This window comes from Pristiophorus japonicus, unplaced genomic scaffold (assembly GCF_044704955.1).
Source record: "Pristiophorus japonicus isolate sPriJap1 unplaced genomic scaffold, sPriJap1.hap1 HAP1_SCAFFOLD_1493, whole genome shotgun sequence".
Taxonomy (NCBI): Eukaryota; Metazoa; Chordata; class Chondrichthyes; family Pristiophoridae; genus Pristiophorus; species Pristiophorus japonicus.
The window spans coordinates 26,379-45,138 of NW_027251169.1; the positions used below are offsets into that span (position 1 = coordinate 26,379).

Here is an 18,760-nt window from a genome sequence, read left to right on the forward strand (position 1 = left end):
ACGCTGCAGGGCCTAAATGGCTCGCAGGCACTGTGATTGTCAAAGAGGGGAATATGATTCTGGTAGTTAAACTTACCAGTGGACAAATCTGCCGTAAACACGTGGATCAAACAAAAAGGAGGTTCAGCAACCCCATAGAAGCAGAGGAAGAACACGATGTACAGTTCACTCCTCCACAGGTGATCGAACACCGGAACCAAGTGGAGGAGAGCCCAGTCACTGTGAGCAGTCCGGACAGGCCTGAGGCACCGCAAACAGCAGACAATCAGGCCAGCGCCCAACAATCGGAGCCCCAACTCAGGCGCTCTACAAGGGAGCGTAAACCACCAGAGACACTTAACCTGTGATCCCAATAAGACTTTGGGGGGGGGGGGGGGGGGAAGGTGATGTCATGTATTTAACTGTCATTGAATCCATGTATAAACTGACCTAAGTTGTACACTGTGAGAACATTGACCACTAGGTAGTGAACTTGCAAAGCTGCAGCGAGACCCACTGGCTCCCACCCTCCGTACTCCTCCTCAGGGGCAGCTCTAATGGCTTCCTGTTCACACTCAACATCTCGTCTGAGAGAGCAGGGCCAGCAGAGTGACATTTCATGTGCAGACCAATTGAACAAATACTTTGGTTCTGTCTTCACAAAGGAAGACACAAAAAACCTCCCGGAAATACTAGGAGACTGAGGGGTCTAGCGAGAAGGAGGAACTGAAGGAAATCCTTATTCGTCAGGAAATTGTGTTAGGGAAATTGATGGGATTGAAGCCCGATAAATCCCCAGGGCCTGATGGATTGCATCCCAGAGTACTTAAGGAGGTGGCCTTGGAAATAGTGGATGCATTGACAGTCATTTTCCAACATTCTATACACTCTGGATCCATTTCTATAGATTGGAGGATAGCTAATGTAACACCACTTTTTGAAAATGGGTAATTATAGACCGGTTAGCCTGACATCAGTAGTGGGGAAAATGTTGGAATCAATTATTAAAGGTGAAATAGCAGCACATTTGGAAAGCAGTGACAGGATCGGTCCAAGTCAGCATGGATTTATGAAAGGGAAATCATGCTTGACAAATCTTCTAGAATTTTTTGAGGATGTAACTAGTAGAGTGGACAAGGGAGAACCAGTGGATGTGGTGTATTTGGACTTTCAAAAGGCTTTTGACAAGACCCCACACAAGAGATTGGTGTGCAAAATTAAAGCACATGGTATTGGGGTAATGTATTGACGTGGATAGAGAACTGGTTGGCAGACAGGAAGCAGAGAGTCGGGATAAACGGGTCCTTTTCAGAATGGCAGGGACTAGTGGGGTGCCACAGGGTTCAGTGCTGGGTCCCCAGCTATTTACAATATACATTAATGATTTAGATGAAGGAATTGAGTGTAATAGCTCCAAATTTGCATTTGGCACTAAGCTGGGTGGCAGTGTGAGCTGTGAGGAGAATGCTAAGAGGCTGCAGGGTGAGTGGGCAAATGCATGGCAGATGCAGTATAATGTGGATAAATGTGAGGTTATCCACTTTAGTGGCAAAAACAGGAAGGCAGAATATTATCTGAATGGTAACAGATTAGGAAAAGGGGAGGTGTAACGAGACCTGGGTGTCATGGTACAACAGTCATTGAAAGTTGGCATGCAGGTACAGCAGGCAGTGAAAAAGGCAAATGGCATGTTGGCCTTCATAGCTAGGGGATTTGAGTACAGGAGCGGGGAAATCTTATTGCAGTTGTACAGGGCCTTGGTGAGGCCTCACCTGGAATATTGTGTTCAGTTTTGGTCTCCTAATCTGAGGAAGTACATTCTTGCTATTGAGGGAGTGCAGCGAAGGTTCACCAGACAGATTCCTGGGATGGCAGGACTGACATATGAAAGACTGGATCGACTGGGCTTGTATTCACTGGAATTTAGAAGAATGAGGGGGATCTCATAGAAGCATATCAAATTCTGACAGGATTGGACAAGTTAGAGGCAGGAAGAATGTTCCCGATGTTGGGGAAGTCCAGTCACAGTCTAAGGATAAGGGCTAAACCATTTAGGACTGAGATGAGGAGAAACTTCTTCATTCAGAGAGTTGTAAACCTGTGGAATTCTCTACCGCAGAAAGTTGTTGAGGCCAGTTCATTCGATATATTCAAGAGGGAGTTAGATATGGCCCTTCCGGCTAAAGGGATCAAGAGGTATGGAGAGAAAGCAGGAAAGGGGTTCTGAGGGAATGATCAGCCATGATCTTATTGAATGGCGGTGCAGGCTCGAAGGGCCGAATGGCCTACTCCTGCACCTATTTTCTATGTTTCTATGAACTTGTGGGAGACACTCCTAACCTGGTCTTTCAGGCATAAAAGGGGAAGCTCCACCCACCTTCATCACTTGAGTGCTGGGAAATAAAGGACTGGTCACAGAGTGACCTTCTCTCAAGTATGGGCCTTGTGTGCATTTGTACTGTATAGTAAGGACATATCAGTTTGTCTGCTGTTTTTCTACCTGCACGGTTGATGGATTCTTTTTTAAACTGTAAAAGCTATTAAGGGGGCAGGAAGTTAAAATACCACAATATGTTGTCCCCATTTATTTTTACTCTAGTAATTTAGTAGCACTACAATCCTATGGCTATTTGTGCTTCAGTAAATTAATTAATGGTGCCCAGACACAGCTGGGCAGACTGTTGCGAGTCCAGTGACTTCCTGCAACTTAAAAAAGATATCCAATTATTTTTCAGTTTGTTCAGCTAATCTGCAACATTTTCAGACTCTGGGGTTTCACTTTAGATGAAGATGAAGTGGAATGATGCATTCCGCAGACCAATTTCACCCTAAAGTATTGCACTTTCAATAAAACTTCCATTTATATCGCACCTTTAACGTAGTAAAACGTCTCAAAGTGCTTCACAAAAGCGTCAGCAAACACCGAGCCACATAACGAGGGCAAGTAACCAAAAACTTGGTCAAAGAGGTAGGTTTTAAGAAGCGCCTTAAAAGGAGGAGGATGGGCTAGAGAGGTGAAGAAGTTTAGGGGCCGATTTCCAGAGCTTAGGCAACTGAAGGCATCACCGCCCATGGAGGAGCGATCAAAATTGGGGATGCGCAAGAGACCAGAATTGGAGGAGCGCAGAGATCTCGGAGGGTTTTAGGGCTTGAAGGAGGTTAGAAATAGCCTAGGGCGAGGCCATGGAGGGATTTGAAAGCATGAATTGCTTTTAATCGAGATGTTACCGGACCGGGAGCCAATGTAGGTCAGAGAGCACAAGGGGTCATTTCAGATTTAGATTTAGTTGTAGCTTAAAATAAACTTCATAGATTGAGATATGGCATCAGTTACCCAGTAGATCTAAACTACTTCTGGAGAAATGGGGGTTGGAGGAAGAACCAATAGACTGTTAGACAGCTTTACTGTTACTCAGAGCCTGCCTAGAATTAATGATGGCACCATAAACATTATGCTACTTCCTGCTGGAATGAAGAAACCATCACTTATAACTAATAAAACGGTTTAAATTGCAGATGCTCCCACAGGATGATCGTCAATGGACGCAGGTCACAAGCAGCAACCCCAGATGTTGGCATTGTTCGTCAGTCGAGTCAGACACCCCCCTCTGTGGTGCACAGCGATTAAAGAGATGTTTATGACTGCAACACAGCAGAACAGCTTAGTCTGCCCCATGCACATTTGTTTTTAACAACTGGCTGTAAAAGAAAAGATTTTACGGTCTGGCACAGACAGGCCATTGAAGTCAGCCTGAAAGACAAGTTCGATGCATCTGAAGAACAAGCCATTAAAAAACCTAGACTTCAATGACAGCAATCCATTCTTTTATGTTACAGCAAAGATCACTAAAGGCAATATCTCTAACTAGCAATATCCTTCTTTCTCTCCACCACACAAAAAATATATTCAAACCACTCTGGCTAAATAAAAACAGATCAGTTTGGGATTACTTTCCCCCCCGCCACCCCAGATAAGCTCAGCAACATGATAGAGGTCTTTAAGATCCATCAACATAGGTGGTCCCTCAAACGAGGATGACTTGCTTCCACACCAAAAGGAATGAGTTCGCAGATGTTTCAATGAAGGATTCCAGTTTTGAACTCCAGGGCTGGAAGATGCCTGTGCATGGATTTTTTTAACGTGTGGTGACCGTTGCACATCAGCCACCACATGGGCTTGACAGAGCTGGGCCTTTATCCAGTGGCAAGGGTTAACCAGGACGACTGGAGACCTGCTCTGCTGCATGGTCCTGGTGCGTACACCTATAGCAGTGTGGGCTGGCCAGTGCTGCCCCTGGGCCCTCGGCTCTTCTGGGCCCTGTACCCCATTTAAGCACGTCCGCTGTGATCTCTCGCCGATCCTCCGCCACAAACATTCGCCGCACCTCCGCACCTAACATTTGCTGTACATCCGCCACGATCACTTGGCGAATCTCAGCCATGATCCCACACCGCTCCTCTGCCCCGATCATCTGCCGCATTTCTGCCTCGCTCTCCAGCCTCAATCATTCGTCGCACCTTTGCCACGATCTCTTGCCGCTCATCCGCCTTTCTGCTGTACCTGGGCCCCACCGATGTTCCTGGCCATGCTCCAAACAGCGACCTGGGTTTTGATGATGTCACCCAGTTGCCCACCTCGAAGCGGTCACACACTTGCAGCGGCTCGCGCTAGAAGTTGTAGTGGCATGCTCCAGCTCTTATCCTCCCAACCTGCGGTGGTGTCCTCTTAGTCGGGGTGGCCCACGATTATTTAAGATTATGAAATGGTTTCATGGGGCAGACGTAGAGAAGCTGGTTCCACTTGTTGAGGAGATTAAAACTAGGGGCCGTAAATATAAATCTCAATAGAGAATTCTGGAGAAAAATCTTTACCCAGAGATTGGTTGGACTGTAGAACTTGCTACCACGTTGAGTGGTTGAGGCGAATAGCATAGATGCCTTTATACGGATGCTAGTAAAGTACGAGGGAGAAAGGAATAGAAGGTTATGCTGATGGGGTGCGATGGAGGCTCGTGTGGAGCATAAACACCAGCATGGACCAGGTGGGCGGAATAGCCTGTTCCTATGCTGTATATTCTATGTAATATGTGAGTACTTCAGCACCAACATCAGAGTCATGTTGATGAAGGGTCTTGATAGAGTAAATAAGGAGAAACTGTTTCCACTGGCAGATGGGTTGGAAACCAGAGGACACAGATTTAAGATAATTAGCAAAAAATCCAGGGGGGGAAAATGAAGAGAATTCTTTTCACAGCATGTTGTTACGGAATATGGGTTAGGGCGGGAAAGTGGAGTTGAGGTAGAAGATCAGCCATGATATTGAATGGTGGATCAGGCTTGAGGGGGTATAGCCTACTCCTGCTCCTATATGTTGTGTTTTTATGATCTGGAATACACTGCCTTCTTATTCTTAGGCAGTCCCTCGTATCGAGGATGACTTGCTTCCACACCAAAAAGGATGAGTTCGCAGGAGTTTCAATGAAGGACCTAATATTCCAGATCCCGAACTGCATATTGAAGGGTGGAAGATGCCTGTGCGTGGATTTTTTAAGGTGTGGTGGCTGTTGCACACGGACTTGACAGAGCTAGGTCTTGGTCCAGTGGCAAGACGACTGGAGACCAGCTCTGCTGCAAGGATCTAGTTTGCACACGTATCGCAGTGTGGGCTGGCCCATGCTGCCCCTGGGCCCAAAAGGGTGATGGAAGCAGATTCAATAGTAACTTTAAAAAGGGAATTTAATATATACCTGAAAAGGAGAGAAATTTGCAAGGCTATGGGGAAAGAGGGGTTAGATAAATAGGTGGGAGGAGGCTAATGTGGAGCATAAACACCGGCGTGGACCAGTTGGGCCAAATGGCCTGTTTTTGTGCTGTACGTTGCATATGTATTTAAAATAATAAATCTAAAAAAAAACTCAACGCTTAGGTCAAGATATAGGGGTGACACGCACTGAAAGTTAGGCACTATTAACTCTCAAAATTTCAAAAATCCTCTAAGTAAAATTAAACTTCAAGTAGTGTTGCAACCAACACAAGTTAAAGCTTGATTTTTGTTCTCGAAAGGTCAGTTTACATTAAAGCGGACTTATCCTACTGTCCAACAACCTACTCTACAAAAAGTCTTTCTCTTTTTGAGTTGGGGCGGGGGGAGGGGGGAGGGGAAAAGGTGGGCAGGGGCGTAGGTAAAGAGTACCATATGGTACTCCTTCTGCTCCCCAAAGTTTTTCAAACGTTTAAGGATAACCTCTTAGCAATCCCAAGCAGCCTGCCTCATTGACATCGTACAAGCCAACAGACGGTACAAGAGCGTGTCAAGATGGATTAGAATCCTTCCCAAGTCTGGATGTCATCCACTCATCAGGACGTCAACACAGTTCCTACTAAATGAGCAGCCCTCCTCCAGTGGGAGACGGCCAGCACGCTGGAACTCCAGTCTAAACTAGTGCCCCCTGCATTGAAACTGACGAGGGGAAAAACTGGCCTCTTAGCCTAATTTTACATCCCTTTGAGTCACATTAGAGTGAAAGATGGTGTGTCCCGGACGTTCAGCAATCCTTACAGTAAAACCTGTGATTTAAAAACCACTACCGTCAAAATAGACTATTTTAACTTGAAGGTCAAGATTGTAAGCTGGCATCAGTTGTACAGCAAAGACGTGATGTCCAGATCTTAACAAGAGTTCAATTGCAGGCTGCAGTACCTCAGTAATGCACTCACCCCCTGAGGTTCAGGTACTATTAAATGGGTGCAAGCCTTGTTGAGTTTGAGCTGGCAGCCCCCTCCATAGAAAGTAATTAAGGCCCATAGCGTTTTGCGGTCTTCAGCGGAAACCTGAAACAGAGAAATGCAAATACACACACTTGAGTTCTGTTTAAATCGATTGTATCTTTAACTAATTCACTTATTACAATATTTCTGTCCAACATAAAAATAATGACTATGAAATCTCGCCACAATCCCGCATCCTAATTAAGTGAAAAGTGGTTATCACGTTTGTGACCTTCCGAGTAACTGTCACTTTCACATTAAAGTGGTATATTTAAATTCTATGTCAGCTAAAGAGCTTGGTCTATTCTGAATAATTCAGAAAGCATTAAACCCTTGGATGCTCCAACTCCGACAAATTTCGGAAATATTTTCGACTTTGCATGGAAACAGACTGCCACTGGCCCAATTCCAAGCAAATGCAACTTATTCTCGTAGGGCACCCACGCATTTACTAACATTTAAACAATCCCACAAGCAATGCTGCAGCTAACATCCACATTTAAACATCTGTATACCGAAGGACAGGAGTTGAGATCAACAAAATCCCCAACAATTTTACACAAACACACATTTTTAAAGGAATGCCCCAGGTATTAAAGTTTATTAAAGGCTTTGAAATTACAACATTCATTACAATGGATCTTTCCCACAGCTGCCACTACCTACAACACAACACCCCTACCATTTGAACGTGCTCTCAATCAACATTATTATTTTGCCTGAAAACCCCCGTTCCTGTGTAGCTGGAGTACTCTGGAAACAAGTTTCAGCAGCGAGTCGAACACCACCGTCTACCTCTCCTCAACATGTCATACAGCAACGAGGCAAGAAAAAAAATATATATAGCTGACAGGACAGGTCTAGAATTATTACAAATAATTATCCTGCGTGGGATTTGTAATTGCTTGAAACCAAGTAGGGATTTCATACAAATACTTATTTTTAATGAGATCCTTACTTTGGTGCTTGAATCCATGTGGTATTTTGTGCAGAGCTTATGCGGTTGAGGGGAAAAAAATTACATAGATTCGCTCTTCTGGAGTGTAATCCATCTGGCTTACAAGTTCTGTGCAACACATTCTACAATTCTTGCACGTGGTAAGTTAGGTTTTTAAAATATGGAAAGTAAAAAAGAACACTTGCAATACTGTTGTTTCTTACAAGAAATTCCACACGATTTTTTTATTTACACTGAAGAATATAGGAACAGGAGCAGGTCATTCAGCCTGTTCCGCCAATCATTTTGATCATGGCGCATCTATATCTTAATTTCATCTACCTCGCCTTGGTTCTGTAATCTTAAAGCAGAGAAGGTTAAGGGGAGAGCCAATAGAGGCATTCAAAATTATGAGGGGTTTTGATAGAGCAAGTAGAGAAGAACTATTTCCTCTGGCAAGTGCATCAGTAACTAGAGGTTATAGATTTAAAATAATTGGCAAACAAACGAGAGAGGAAATGAGGAGATATTTCTTCACACAGTGGGTTGTTAATGTCTGGAACCCACTACCCGGAAGGGTGGTGGAATCAGGTTCCATAGGAACTTTCAAAAGATAATTGGACATGTGCTTGGAAGAGGACTAATTTGCAAGGTTATGGGGAAAAAGCTGGGGTGTGGGACTAAATTGGACAGCTCTTGCACAGGTACGACAGGCCAAATGACGACCTCCTGTGCTGCAGGATTATTTGATTCTAACCTTTAATACCCTTATTAAAAAGGAATAAAAATGTAATAATTAACATGTTCCCTGTGCCATTTTATTGATTGGGAGAGCACTTTGCATAATAACACAAAGTACCAGCATCTCTTTGGGCGATGGTGGGGGACGGGGTTGGGGTTCCGAGAGCTGTGCATACTCACTGAAACATCAGTCAGGAGCGTCTCAATCACCCGCAAAATGTGGAAGGAATGTACAACAACAACTTGTATTTAGGTAGCATCTTTAAAGTAGTGAAACGTCCCAAGATGCTTCTCAGGAGTAATATGCGATTTTTAAAAAGTACAGGGAAAATAATAGCACTGATCAGAAGGCCTGGTTGGGGCGGGAGGGGGAGGAAAGACCATTTTAGTACCTTGATGGAAAAAATTTTGCTGCAAAATTATCAAGATAACTCTAGGTCAGAAAAACCCAATGAAGAACCATATCTAAAAAAAAATCAACTTTTGCTGTTCAATTCATTTGAAGGTGAATTGTTTGCAAACAATTTTACTCAGAGTGAAGTATTAATTAGCTTTTTTTTTTGCACACTTTTGAATATAACTGGCCTATTCCCAAGTCAACCGTTTCAATATAATTAGCTGCTGCACATCAAGTTAAAAATCAAATAAAAACAGAAAATGCAGGAAATACTCAGCAGCTCAGGCAGCATCTGGGGAGAGAGAAACAGAGTTAACGTTTCAGGTCGATGGCCCTTTGTCAGAACTGGAAAAAGTTAGAGATGTAACAGGTTTTTAAGCAAGTGTAGGGGCAGGGAAAGGGGGAAGGGAGGAAAGAACAAAAGAGAAGGTCTGTGACAGGGTTGAAGGCAGGAGAGATAAAGAGACAAAAGGGATGATGGTGCATGGCAAAAGGGGATGGTAATGGGACAAGTTAAGAAACAAAAGATGAATCTAGATAGGGAAAACAGAAAATGCTGGAAATACTCAGCACATCAGGCAGCATCTGTGGAGAGAGAAACAGAGTTAACGTTTCAGGTCAATGACCCTTTTGGATTAAGTTAAAAAGTAATTTGGGTTTTTTGCAACATGCAATGGAAAGGTAAACGGTGTGACTCGTTTAACAAGCAGCTACAGCTAAAATGATTCTCTTGGCCTAAGGAATAGGTGCAGATCGGTATAAACAGTGAAGACTTACCCGTGAAAGGCAAGCTGCAACACCCGAAAATACTTGTCCTCCTTCTGGAGAGAAGCCAGTTACTCTGTGTGCTTTAAGTTAAGAAAGTGAGCTAGAGTTATTCTTGGTTAAAAATTAAAAGTGGCAAAAGGACATTAGGGGATCAATTCCCGATGTGATGAACAACAGCTTTGCCCCAGAGAGCACCAACATAGGATGTCTTTGGCATTGAGGGGTTTACAGTGGAGCTTTAGAAGTTGCAGGATTTACATCCACCTGTGTGCACACATCAGTGCGTATGTAGGGAACAAAGTCGCACATATACTTGACTGATTGCATTGCAAGAACATTTTCCAGACTTTATAAAGCAAAGAACTATAATTCCACCAGCTGCACAATTCTTTTTCTCTGAATTAAACTTCAACTTATCAAATGCCTCCTTTTCACCAAGTACCAAAATGCAGTGCATCTCCCACATGATCGAAATATCCTCGAGTACTGAAAGGATACGGAAGGAGCTGGCCACATCGGACCGACAAAAATACCCAGGAAGGCTGTAAAGGAGAACAAAAAGTAAATAAATTAATACCAGTTCAACATTCTTAAAAGTCAGAACTTCTTGAAATTATAGGCTTTTCCACTTCCCACAGGATAAGAACCACCCTAGTCTGGCAGAGGGTTAAATTAATCTTCAAACTTACATATAACCTTACGCCATAGTTAAGACCTTGGGCCCAAATTTGGTCCTCTGGTTTTTTCGACGCACCTCTGAGCCCCCCGCCGACATTTTACCTCAGAAGCAGCGCCAAAAAAAATCCGTGCAATCATGGCCGATTCCCGGGTCGTCTGTGGAACTGGCGTGGCGCAGAACCAGGAGAGGGGGTGGAGCTAGGTCTGCGCTGGCCGCGCAGAGCCGGCAGGGGGGCGGAGCCTGATCTGAGTGCCGACACCACGCGCGTTGCAGCGTTCGTGCATGCTCAGTGGGGCAATAACATTGGCAATCGGCCATTTTTAAAGGCAGAAACTCTCATTGAGTTTTGGATGCCTGCTTGATGTTTTGAAAGCTATCGGAGTGCTGTTTGGAATACTCTGCAAAAAATCAGCTGCTAAACCTCCACAAGGAGTGCTGCATCGGTGAGAATCATTCATTGCTGCAAGCAAAATAAGGACGGTGTGTTTTTAAAAATCACCAAGTGTCAATTCAATAGAGCAATGCAACACCGTGCCCCAAGAATGACGAATTTCACACATCAAGAAGTGGAGGTACTAGTGAATGTAATCAAGGAAAAATGGCAGGAGCTGGATATACGTAAAAGTGCCACCCAAAGATATTAATAAACACTGGAACAAACTTGAAGATTACTGCACAGTGCTGAATACCACAAGAAATGGAAAGCAGTGTAAAAAGAAATGGCAGGATCTTGGTGTAAGTAATATTTTCATTTGTCAATGGAATTGCATCTGTAAATGTGACCATCTGTTTATGTCCCACCCAGCAGAAAGACATCCTCTCTTAACAAGTTTTTTCATCTTTGCAGAAGAAATTGGCCCACAACAAAAGGGAAAGAACTCAAACAGGAGGAGGCCCGCCAAATCTGCACCCACTGACACCCTTGGAACAGAGGGTCGCTGCTTTGATTGATCCTACCTGGAAAAAAGCAATCAGTACTGCACAAGCTGGGCCCACACACGAAAATTACTCGTGGCTCTTCAAATCAACCTGCTGCCTAGCCTGCTACGTGTGAGCCTACTCACGCCACCCATCCTGCCCCCTCCTCTGCTGCTAACCATTTGACTGTTCTGTTATATTTTGAAGAACCTGATGCCAATCCTGAAGATACAGAAGAAGATTCAGACGCGGGCGAGCCAGACCAACTTTGCAGGGGGGAGGGGGTGGCCATGGAGAGGCATGAAGGGGAGAATGTTGAACTTGCGTTGCCAAGCACTTCCATGATTTCTGATTCGTCATTCCGAGGTTTGAGCGCAGCCCAGTCCCTGCATAGTGGTTTAGGGTCTGCTTCAACATTCCGTGGTTTCAGCTCATCCCAGTCCCTGCATAGTAGTTTATGGTTTGGCCCGATATTGGATGCTTTCGAAAGTTCAGAAGTTGCAGGTTCCAGTGCTCTGGAATGCAGTACGGTTCATTCAGTGCCCCAATATCCCAGCCTGCGCCTCCCAGTGCTGCTGGAATGCAGTATGGAACAATCTGTGCCCCACCGTCCGAGGTTCCGGGTCCTCCTGCTGCTGGAATGCAGTATGGAACACCCAGGAGCCCACCATCCCAGCCTGCGACTCACACTGGAGGGATTCCGCGAGACAGATCCAGGGTGAGGCCAAGGAGAAATGTACCACGCTGTCCTGAGCTGGAAGGTGCAACAGATGTGGCTCAGGTGATGGCTTTGGGTGTGGAGACCAATGAGCTCACCCGATCACTCGTGAATGCGTCAGTGGGGTGGGTGATGAGGTAACGACACTGACAGCAGAAAAACAAAAATGTCACGGGACATGAGGGAGGACATTTCAGAGGCAGCGGGGACGGTGGCACAGGCCATCAGGGAGGTAGCTGCTGCACTAAGGGGACACAATCAGGCTAATCCACTGCCACTCCCACAGCAATCTCCGCACCAGTCTCTCTAGAGACCCAAGCCGTAACCCCCCCCCTCCCCCCACGACCCCTGCCTCCCCCCTCGCCCTCTACCACCACCCCCCTTGAAACAGTGCACATTCACCGAGCTGTGGGTCCGAGATGGGTGCTGTTGTAGAAACATAGAAAATAGGTGCAGGAGTAGGCCATTCGGCCCTTCTAGCCTGCACCGCCATTCAATGAGTTCATGCAACTTCAGTACCCCATTCCTGCTTTCTCGCCATACCCCTTGATCCCCCTAGTAGTAAGGACTACATCTAACTATTTTTTGAATATATTTAGTGAATTGGCCTCAACTACTTTCTGTGGTAGAGAATTCCACAGGTTCACCACTCTCTGGGTGAAGAAGTTCCTCCTCATCTCAGTCCGAAATGGCTTACCCCTTATCCTTAGACTGTGACCCCTGGTTCTGGACTTCCCCAACATTGGGAACATTCTTCCTGCATCTAACCTGTCTAAACGCGTCAGAATTTTAAATGTTTCTATGAAGTCCCCTCTCATTCTTCTGAACTCCAGTGAATACAAGTCCAGTTGATCCAGTCTTTCTTGATAGGTCAGTCTCGCCATCCCAGGAATCAGTCTGGTGAACCTTCGCTGCACTCCCTCAATAGCAAGAATGTCCTTCCTCAAGTTAGGAGACCAAAACTATACACAATACTCCAGGTGTGGCCTCACCAATGCCCTGTACAACTGCAGCAACACCTCCCTGCCCCTCTACTCAAATCCCCTCGCTATGAAGGCCAACATGCCATTTGCCTTCTTAACCGCCTGCTGTACCTGCATGCCAACCTTCAATGACTGATGTACCATGACACCCAGGTCTCGTTGCACCTCCTCTTTTCCTAATCTGTCACCATTCAGATAATAGTCTGTCTCTCTGTTTTTACCACCAAAGTGGATAACCTCACATTTATCCACATTATACTTGATCTGCCATGCATTTGCCCACTCACCTAATCTATCCAAGTCGCTCTGCAGCCTCATAGCATCCTCCTCGCAGCTCACACTGCCACCTAACTTAGTGTCATCTGCAAATTTGGAGATACTACATTTAATCCCCTCGTCTAAATCATTACTGTACAGTGTAAACAGCTGGGGCCCCAGCACAGAACCTTGCGGTACCCCACTAGTCACCGCCTGCCATTCTGAAAAGTACCCATTTACTCCGACTCTTTGCTTCCTGTCTGACAACCAGTTCTCAATCCATGTCAGCACAATACCCCCAAATCCCATGTGCTTTAACTTTGCACATTAATCTTTTGTGTGGGACCTTGTCGAAAGCCTTCTGAAAGTCCAAATATACCACATCAACTGGTTCTCCCTTGTCCACTCTACTGAAAACATCCTCAAAAAATTCTAGAAGATTTGTCAAGCATGATTTCCCTTTCACAAATCCATGTTGACTTGGACCTATCATGTCACCTCTTTCCAAATGCGCTGCTATGACATTCTTAATAATTGATTCCATCATCTTACCCACTACCGATGTCAGGCTTACCGATCTATAATTCCGTTTTCTCTCTCCCTCCTTTTTTTAAAAAAAAGTGGGGTTACATTGGCTACCCTCCACTCGATAGGAACTGATCCAGAGTCTATGGAATGTTGGAAAATGACTGTCAATGCATCCGCTATTTCCAAGGCCACCTCCTTAAGTACTCTGGGATGCAGTCCATCAGGCCCTGGGGATTTATCGGTCTTCAATCCCATTAATTTCCCCAACAAAATTTCCCGACTAATAAGGATTTCCCTCAGTTCCTCCTCCTTACTAGACCCTCTGACCCCTCTTATAACCGGAAGGTTGTTGGTGTCCTCCTTAGTGAATACCGAACCAAAGTACTTGTTCAATTGGTCCGCCATTTCTTTGTTCCCTGTTATGACTTCCCCTGATTATGACTGCAGGGGACCTACGTTTGTCTTTACTAACCTTTTTCTCTTTACATATCTATAGAAACTTTTGCAATCCGTCTTAATGTTCCCTGCAAGCTTCTTCTCGTACTCCATTTTCCCTGCCCTAATCAAACCCTTTGTCCTCCTCTGCTGAGTTCTAAATTTCTCCCAGTCTCCGGGTTCACTGCTATTTCTGGCCAATTTGTATGCCACTTCCTTGGCTTTAATATTATCCCTGATTTCCCTTGATAGCCATGGTTGATCCACCTTCCCTTTTTTATTTTTACGCCAGACAGGGATGTACAATTGTCGTAGTTCATCCATGCAGTCTCTAAATGTCTGCCATTGCCCATCCACAGTCAACCCCTTAAGTATCATTCGCCAATCAATCCTAGCTAATTCATGCCTCATACCTTCAAAGTTACCCTTCTTTAAGTTCTGGACCATGGTCTCTGAATTAACTGTTTCATTCTCCATCCTAATGCAGAATTCCACCAGATTATGGTCACTCTTCCCCAAGGGGCCTCGCACAACAAGATTGCTAACTAATCCTCTCTCATTACACAACACCCAGTCTAAAATGGCCTCCCCCCTAGTTGGTTCCTCGACATATTGGTCTAGAAAACCATCCCTTATGCACTCCAGGAAATCCTCCTCCACCGTATTGCTTCCAGTTTGGTTAGCCCAATCTATGTGCATATTAAAGTCACCCATTATAACTGCTGCACCCTTATTGCATGCACCCCTAATTTCCTGTTTGATGCCCTCCCCAACATTATGACTACTGTTTGGAGGTCTGTACACAACTCCCACTAATGTTTTTTACCCTTTGGTATTCTGCAGCTCTACCCATATAGATTCCACATCATCCAAGCTAATGTCCTTCCGAACTATTGCCTTAATTTGCTCCTTAACCAGCAATGCTACCCCAACCTCCTTTTCCTTTTATTCTATCTTTCCTGAATGTTGAATACCCCTGGATGTGGAGTTCCCAGCCCTGATCATCCTGGAGCCACGTCTCTGTAATCCCAATCACATCATATTTGTTAACATCTATTTGCACAGTTAATTCATCCACCTTATTGCGGATACTCCTTGCATTAAGACACAAAGCCTTCAGGCTTGTTTTTTTAACACCCTTTGTCCTTTTAGAATTTTGCTGTACAGTGGCCCTTTTTGTTCTTTACAACTTACATAAGAATTAGGAACAGGAGTAGGCCATCTAGCCCCTCGAGCCTGCTCCGCCATTCAAAAAGATCATGGCTGATCTGAACTTATAAGTGATCTTAGGTTTTGAAGTGATCTGAGTGTAAATGTTCTCACATTTTGTAAGTTATTTAATTTCACACCCAAAAAGTGATCTTGAAGTTTGTGATTTGAGAGAGTAAGATTTTTCACATTGAAATTGTTTTGTAACTTTTGTGCTTTACAAGTTTATAAGCGATCTTAAAGTTTAAGTGATCAAAGAATCATATTAAAGTAGTTTGATAAAATTATTTTATTACACAAAAGTGAAGTGCATTCTAAAATTTTTAAAATACTTTTTACATTGAAACTGAATCGTGTCCCATTAACACAGCACACAGCCCAGCTCTTCTCACTCCCCAAGCAAGGTAAGAAACCTAAAGGTCTTGTTCTCTCCCCCCTCCGTCATGCGACTTCTCGATCCCTCCTCGTCAGCACACCACTCCCCACCTCCCCCCCCACATTTCAGCCTTCTCCCTCCCTCCCACCCACCACCAGCCCCCCGCCCCCCCACAGCCTGCCGCGTTCTTTCTCCGTTTCTCTCCCTACACACCCCCGCCCTCACAGCCCTGCTACGTTCTGAGTTTCTCTCTTCCTTCCCCCCCTGCCCCACCCCACAGCCTGCCACGTGCTCCCGATCCTTGCCCTGGCAGAAGGGCTTGCCGGTGTCCCGCACCTTGCCCTTGCCGAATGGACTCCAGCACGGCCAGCCGCTGCATAGTTCAGTTTAAGATAGGATTTGATCCAGCACTTTTGTTACTTTAATTTATTTACTTCACTTCTTTATTTTTTATTGAATTGTTATTGCTGCTTGTGCTTTGTTTGGTGCTTGGTGGTGCTTGAAATGTAGTTACTTGCGCCGATTCCTTAACTGTAAGTAAGGTCTTTCTGTGCGGACAAAAGTGGACACATACACTGCCCTAAGTTCGTTTAGTACAACTTTTTTCTGGCCAATTTGATATAAATGGTGTAAGTGGCTGGGAATGCCCCCTTTTGAAAAATAAATTAACCAAACAAAAAACCTAACTAACACACTTACACTGGTGCAAATTAAATGGCCATATTTGCAACTAAAGAGATGCACCAAAAAAATCAAATCACACAAAAAAACGGTGCAACTCATGGGGAAATTTGGGCCCTTTATCTCTGCAGCTTACTTCAACTATATATTTTAACGGGTACAATAACATAGTGGTTATATCAACTGGACTTGTAATCCAGAGGCCTGATCTAGCAACCTGATGACGAGAGTTCAAATCACATCATGGCGGTTTGTGAATTTAAATTCAGTTAATTGAATAAATCTGGAATAAAAATCTAATAATGGTGTTGTAGAGAGTAGAAATATATATAGACTTAGGCATTAGGCACCTGCTGGATATTTAAAACTCACATAAGCTTAAATGGACACACACATAAAATGGCTGCCCAGGCATGATGGGAAACCAGGTAGTCAAGCTGTGAACTGTTGAACGTTCACTGACCGAGCAATAACCCTGTGAGGCCCACTGTAGGAATGCCTGGGAAGACAGAGATAAGAAGGAAACCATCTCCTGTGAACAAGGCCATGAAACCAATTATTTCAGGAAGAAAGATAAGAGGGAAACCATTTGCTGTAAACAAGGCTATATACCAATTATTTCTCCAAGAAGAAAGAACTAGTGAGAGAACCTATATCAATCAGCCCAAGCTGACAAAAGACGAACACATGGTTCCTGAGACATAAGGGGAATTCTATTGGGTTAAAATAACCTATATGTAATCTATAATCGTTGTGATTGGCTTGTGTCCAGCCGTGATGAGCTGTGTAGCTGCAGTAAACTGTTTTGTAACTGTTGTGAAACATATAAAGGTACATGTAACTCTTTGTTCTGTGAAGAGAAACCTGGATACGGTCCTGAGTTTTTCCTTCCCGCTGAGCGTAATAAAAGCTGCTTCAGCATTGGAACTGACCCTGAGTGTTGAGTGATTCTTCTAAGAAAACACTAACGCTAACAATGGCGTAGTCGACGGGATTTCCCGGAGTCGCTGGACGCCCTTGGAAAAAAAACCCGGGTGAGTATAAAAAACAATTTTTAAGTATAAAGGGTGCGGAAGGTGGAAGCTGGTTGATCGACATGAGGAGACGGTCTAATATCTCAAACGCCTAGCCTGAGCCTGAATTAAGAGGACTTTTGTCCCACGTGACGGCCAGGAACCAAGTAGGCGTAGGGAACACACTTAGACCGTGGGATCGTGATACCGAGAGACATCTTCCGGACCCAGTAGTGAAATTTGAAATACCCCGGGGTAGAACCAAGCGGTGTACAGCGGCTAACGGAATCCAAACCTGTGAACAGGGTCGGACCAACAGGCTGAGCAGTGGTAGGTAGTCGTTAAGGATATGTAGAGCACTGCGGGAATTGCTTAAACGCGTTTTTAAGAATTGTATAAGTTTGTGTAACAGCAGAACTTGTGACCTGACAGTAGCCAAGAGACAGTTTACTACAAGTCGCGCTAGAAAGAAAGCGGACCGCTGAGAGTAGATTCCTAACGATACCAGTCCTACCCAGGAATGGCCATGAAAACAAGTAAACTCGAGTGGGGACCAGAAGGGTCGCTTACCCGCCACCTGGCGGAAAAACAAAAGAAGCTAATTGAAAAAATTCCCTGAAAGGTCATGGATCCAAAAATAGAGCCGGCCAAAACAAGAAGAGAGACTGTTGTAAATGTCTGATCGTTGAGTGAGAAGTGTCTGTGTGATTTTTGACTGCAGAATGAATTTTTGTTTTATGTTTTCATGTTCCGAAAGCCTGGTTGGAAGAGGAATGCAAGTGTCTGTTTATTTTAGAAACAGAGTGAAAGTCTTTTTTTTTTTAAACCCTTTGTAATGTTGTCCTGTATGTGGGAAGTTTTAAGACATTTAAGTTAGAAACGCAGGTGTGGATTTATTCGGATGATAAGTTACGGAGCTAGGAAAATAAACAAATAAAGAATAGGTTTGTTGAGCAAAATATTTATTTGACATGCTCACTTACTTGCCGAAAGAAAACATGCAATGATTGATTGGGTTGAAAGACATAAATTTAGTCTCGGAATGAGATAAAGAATGCTTTAAAAAAAAAGAGCTTCTAAAAAAAAAAGTTTTAAATAAAGATTGAAATTACAACGTTTGAATTGGGATTTTGAGATATTCAGAGAAGGCACAGGAAATACTGAGGTGGATTTAAAAAAAAAAAGAGAAAGATTAAATTAAATCTGATCAGGTCAAACTCCTGGGCAAGTGGCGAGCTATCTGCGAAGGTGTAAAAGGAACTTTTGGAAAATGTTAAAAAAAAAACAGCAAGCTTCAGTAACGACTTTGAAACTGGAGCATTTTGAGATAACGAAAAAGCACTCAAACTCTCAAAGATGGACTTCATTCCAG

At 44.2% G+C, this 18,760-nt stretch overlaps 1 protein-coding gene across 1 annotated transcript in view; it reads right to left on the bottom strand.

Annotated features, from left to right (window-relative positions):
• LOC139242840 (PAX-interacting protein 1-like) overlaps window positions 1-18,760 on the bottom strand; it is a gene marked incomplete at both ends in the record, with an annotated part of 53,894 nt that overhangs the window by 19,198 nt on the left and 15,936 nt on the right. The window contains 3 exons of the mRNA XM_070870524.1: window positions 6,697-6,810; window positions 9,600-9,663; window positions 10,089-10,132. Of these exons, the coding sequence (XP_070726625.1) occupies window positions 6,697-6,810; window positions 9,600-9,663; window positions 10,089-10,132 (222 nt within the window). The remainder of the gene's footprint in view (window positions 1-6,696; window positions 6,811-9,599; window positions 9,664-10,088; window positions 10,133-18,760) is intronic.